This window comes from Ceratina calcarata, unplaced genomic scaffold, assembly GCF_001652005.2.
Source record: "Ceratina calcarata isolate Rehan_Ccalc_2016 unplaced genomic scaffold, ASM165200v1 scaffold769, whole genome shotgun sequence".
NCBI lineage: Eukaryota > Metazoa > Arthropoda > Insecta > Hymenoptera > Apidae > Ceratina > Ceratina calcarata.
In genome coordinates this window covers 12169-16754 of record NW_017178989.1, presented here as the reverse complement: position 1 = coordinate 16754, position 4586 = coordinate 12169, and the positions used below count along the sequence as shown (strand labels likewise).

General features: G+C 38.9%; 1 protein-coding gene across 1 annotated transcript; it reads left to right on the top strand.

The window, feature by feature from the left end:
• The first annotated feature begins 1107 nt into the window (after positions 1-1107).
• Positions 1108-3832, top strand: LOC108630449 (putative cytochrome P450 6a23). The gene has a single exon (XM_018033748.2). The coding sequence runs from the start codon at positions 1184-1186 to the stop codon at positions 2681-2683; it is 1500 nt and encodes a 499-aa protein (XP_017889237.1). The 5' UTR covers positions 1108-1183; the 3' UTR covers positions 2684-3832.
• Positions 3833-4586: the final 754 nt, after the last annotated feature.

The window sequence follows — 4586 nt, the reverse complement described above, 5'->3', positions numbered from 1 at the left end:
CATTTAATAACTGAACGTATCTGTAAATGAGTTCATAGATATATAAAGGGTGTCATAAATTATGCGACAAGACCAATATACTATAAATCTACACTGTCGGTTTTAATGGATATTAACTTAAGTACTGTGTAAAAGTAAAGATTACGACAATTTTCCTCATTGTATTTTATTTTATACGAAACCAATTCTGACATAAGCGAAGCTATTGAGAATTGACACAGAGGCGGGATCAATAGATATAGATAACTATTATGGCGACGCGAAGCCAATAATTATACTCGTGGGCCCGAGTTTAGGACCGGACACAGTTTAGTTCTTGCAGTTTTTGATCGTTCTGCGCCTGGCTTCGCCTAGTTCTACTGTTCGCCACGAGAAGTCATGGTAAATTCCCAATACCGGTTCTTATAGCCGTGTCGATATGATTTCACCGAATTTTGTTTGTATTCACGAGAATTATCGAAGAAGTAATCGAATTCTCGTTACTAGAATTAATATTATTCACAAGGCCGAGCAATGCTCTTAAACCTTGGAAAGCCTCTATCTTTAAACAAACACATTGCTATTAACATTATTATTAACACGTTCCGTGCCAAGCCATTTTTGCCTGACTTGTCGTTCAGGCCATTTGATATTTTTACTAAAGATCGATATATTATCATTAAATGTAATTATTAATTATTGTATACATAACAATTAAATAAACTTATGTGTTTTGTTCTTTACTGCATCTTGTATAATGCTTCATTTTTTAGGTAGAAATATAGTTTACAGAATTATATTTGTATTAAAATATATGTTTTCAGCGCATTAAATAAATATGACTGCGTGTACCACCGGTGGTACACGTGGCCTGACGATCAAGTTTACCGTGTACCACCGGTGGTACACGTGGCACGGAACGTGTTAACGAATAAAACCCACCATACAATACTGTCACACTTATATCTTGACAGTTATAAACTACACATAAACAATGATACTTAAACTTTTATCTTCAATGCCATCGTCAAGTGAAACAGCTATCGAGCAATAGGTATAATTATACAAACATATCGTGCTCACATTAGTATGTATCTTCTACTAATCAGCAAACGAAGTCATCCGAATATAAATGAAGTACAGTACCACTCTACTCCAGTCGAACTGCTCACGTAGCATAGGCAATTAGTCCTTTAAATCGAAAATGATATGTACAGTCTTTATACTTTTAACGGCTACGTTAGCGTGGTACTTGTACTGGAAATGCACGTATTGGAAAAGGAATAATATTCCAACGGCCAAAGGATGTTACCCGCTCTTTGGTCACATGCTAGCCGTGATAGCTATGCAAAAAGCTCCGGGCGTACTAATTGAAGAAATATACAATGAGTACAAGGATTGCAGCATGGTTGGATTTTACAAAGGATTAGTGCCATCATTAGTTATCCGCGAACCGAACTTGGTGAAGTCCGTGTTACTAACTAATTTGTCGAGTTTTCCTATAAACGGTTTCCGGGTTCAAAAAGACGTGGATCCCCTGTTCGCATATCATCCATTTTTCACCCATGGGGAAAAATGGTTAAATGGAAGGAAACGATTGACCTATGCGTTTACCAGTGGCAAGTTGAAAATTCTTTTCGTGGCAGTTAACGGAGTGTGCAAGAAATTCCAAGATTACTTAGACAGGCGGGTGAACTCCAACGATAAGTACGAAGTTGAACTGAAGTATCTGTTCTCAAAATTTACTGGCGAAATTGCGGCAAACGCTAGTATGGGCATCGACGGGCGCTGTTTCGGGGACGTGGATGATCCGTTGGCGTTCGATCAGATCGGCAAGAATTTCTTCGAACCGAATTTCTTCAGTAGATTTCTACTTAACATTGTAACTCTATTTCCCAGTGTGAATCGTTTCACAAAGATCAAGTTCACGAAGAAGGAACTGGAACAAATGTTCACAACGCTGGTTAAGGAAAATTTGGAGCACAGGCGAAAGGAATCAACGCCCAGGTACGACTTTCTCGAAATAATGGTGCAGCTGGAGAAAGAGGAAGGAAAGCAACTGCCTTTGGACGTTCTCACTGCTGGTGTATTCACGTTTTACATCGACGGATTCCAAACATCAAGCATTACTCTCAGTTTCATTGGATTTCAACTGGCTATGCATCAGGATGTTCAAGAAAGACTACGAGAAGAAGTGAAGACTGTCCTGGAAAAACACGGAGGTGTGTTAACGTACGAAGCGGTGAAAGAGATGACTTATATGGATCAAGTAATTTGTGAATCGCAAAGATATTACTCGACACTGAGTATGATGATCAAAATATGTACAGAAGAGTGCGAGTTGGAAGGATCGGACGGGCTTAAATGTCGCGTGAAACCTGGCACCGAAATTATCATACCCACTTATGGACTGCAGAAGGACCCGAGGTATTGGTCCGATCCGGAGACCTTTGATCCAGATCGATTCAGCGAGGAAAGGAAGCACGAGATTGACAAAATGACGTTCATGCCATTCGGCGAGGGACCAAGGATGTGCGTGGGAATGAGATTGGCACTGCTGCAAATTAAGTGTTGTTTGGCTATCTTGCTCAAAGGCTATAAATTGGAATTGTCGGCTAAAACGAAACTGCCTTTGAAACTGTTGCACTTCGTTTTTCTCACAGAAGCAGAAGGTGGACTTTGGGTGCATCTGTCAAAACTTTGAAAACAGTCGAATATGTTAATATTGTAGGAATTATGGATGTTAATATGTCGCGGGTACGAAGTCTTACTTAATCATTTCGAATTGGAAACGTAGATAACATTGCTATCTCCCTAGTAAATAACGGTTACGATAGAACAATAACAAAGTGAGTGATAACGTACGTAACAACTGGAGTTTTCAATGTCATGTTTATCACAGGATTGGCGAATGTGAAAATTTTCCTGCCCTTCGGGGTTGGCCTTGCAACACTCGAAAGGACGAGTAGCTGACGAGAAATTGAAACACGAAATTTACGAACTGCTTTTAGACGAAGCTACTTTGTTCTTTTTGTTTTTATTATTTGTTATTACTTTTGATCTACGTAAAGGCGACCTTTTTATTGTACTCTGATGCCACTTGTGTGTTTACATGCGATAGGTCTATTTTGAAAGCTCGGAGAACTGGAGGTCGATACCAAAAATTTATTTCTAGCTAGCTTTTAAGAAGAGGCGAGTATAGAAGGCAGCGTGTATAGTGAATTAAGTGGAAGTTGGAAGAGTAAGAATGATTACGTTACAGATGGATGTAATAGATGTTGTGTCGGAGGATGCCATAGAATAATTTGATTAAGATTTAACACGTTCCCGCCGGCGGCATTATTTGTAGTTCGCGCCATGTGACGGCTCTCTAATTCAGTGTTTGCCCCATCGGGCGGCGCTGTTGTGAACTTAAATGTAATAAATGGAATAAACTTGTTGACTAAGTAATCAATTTTTTAATACGAATGAATAATACTAATTAATATACATTTTTATGTTAAAGTCGTTTAAAATTAAAGAATCATTTTGATTCAGTTCATTTGCAAACTTCTTTTTCTTTTTTTAACAAAAAGGACACATAAAATTGATTTTTTTCCTTTGTACCACTGCTGGTACATGCCGCCCGATGGGACAATTGTGTATGTACCACCAGTGGTACATGCCGTCCCATGGGACAGTCGTCTATGTACCACCAGTGGTACATGCCGTCGGGAACGTGTTAAGGGCGTTGGTAAGGGGGGGTAGTGTAAAGATTAATTGTTATAATAGATGTAAAAGATGCTGTAGGAATAGAAGCCCACCCACAGCCGAAAGGCAAGGGTAAAAAATGTAACCTAGAAATTTGTTTGAATCGATGAAGCGTAATTTCACACATTTTCTTCCATCCTGTGAATTTGCCTTGTCTGCTACTGTTTCATTGAAAGAATTATACTTTTCTTTTGTTATCTTTTAAAACATCGATACTCCTTTCGAATGCGTCAGTCAGTTCTTTGACGGTAAAATGAGGATCGTATCCAGACAGGTTATGGAAAACTATTGATTGATGAAAAGTGAATTTTGATATTGTAGATTACAATTTGCGTAGACTGGACCTCTAAATCGTCCGGTGAGATGGCAATGATCGCTCTGTCGTCACCCGACGCAAATGATTTCTCACATACGTGATTCAGCGAATTTTGAAGGTCGCACATATGCGCGTCACTCCTCTTCACATACCCGCGCATCACTATATACTCGTCGGTCCCACCAAGGATCTCGTTTGCTTCCGTACACGGCTCGCTTCCCCTGTTTTTCGCCCGTTTTTCGATCCCCACTACTATTCTCCTCACGCGCCTTCGCGAAGCTCTCCGCACCGCCACCTGCATAACATTTCGTCCTAGTGATTTCTGAATTTGAATCGGACGAAATGAATTATTATGAAGAGCGAAAGTAAATGTAATGAATATAATTTATATGCATGTATATATTTGAAAAGCATAAATGTATGAGAAATAATGTATGCTTTTCGTGTTTGTAAATTTCAAATTGAATCTATTCGGGAGAGGTAAATAATAAAAGAAATGTAATTTTATTTGTTTAAAAATATATTTATTCGTCATCAGTGT

Excerpts from the sequence above, each read along its gene's own strand:
- LOC108630449 (XM_018033748.2), top strand. The coding sequence starts at position 1,184 with ATGATATGTACAGTCTTTATACTTTTAACGGCTACGTTAGCGTGGTAC.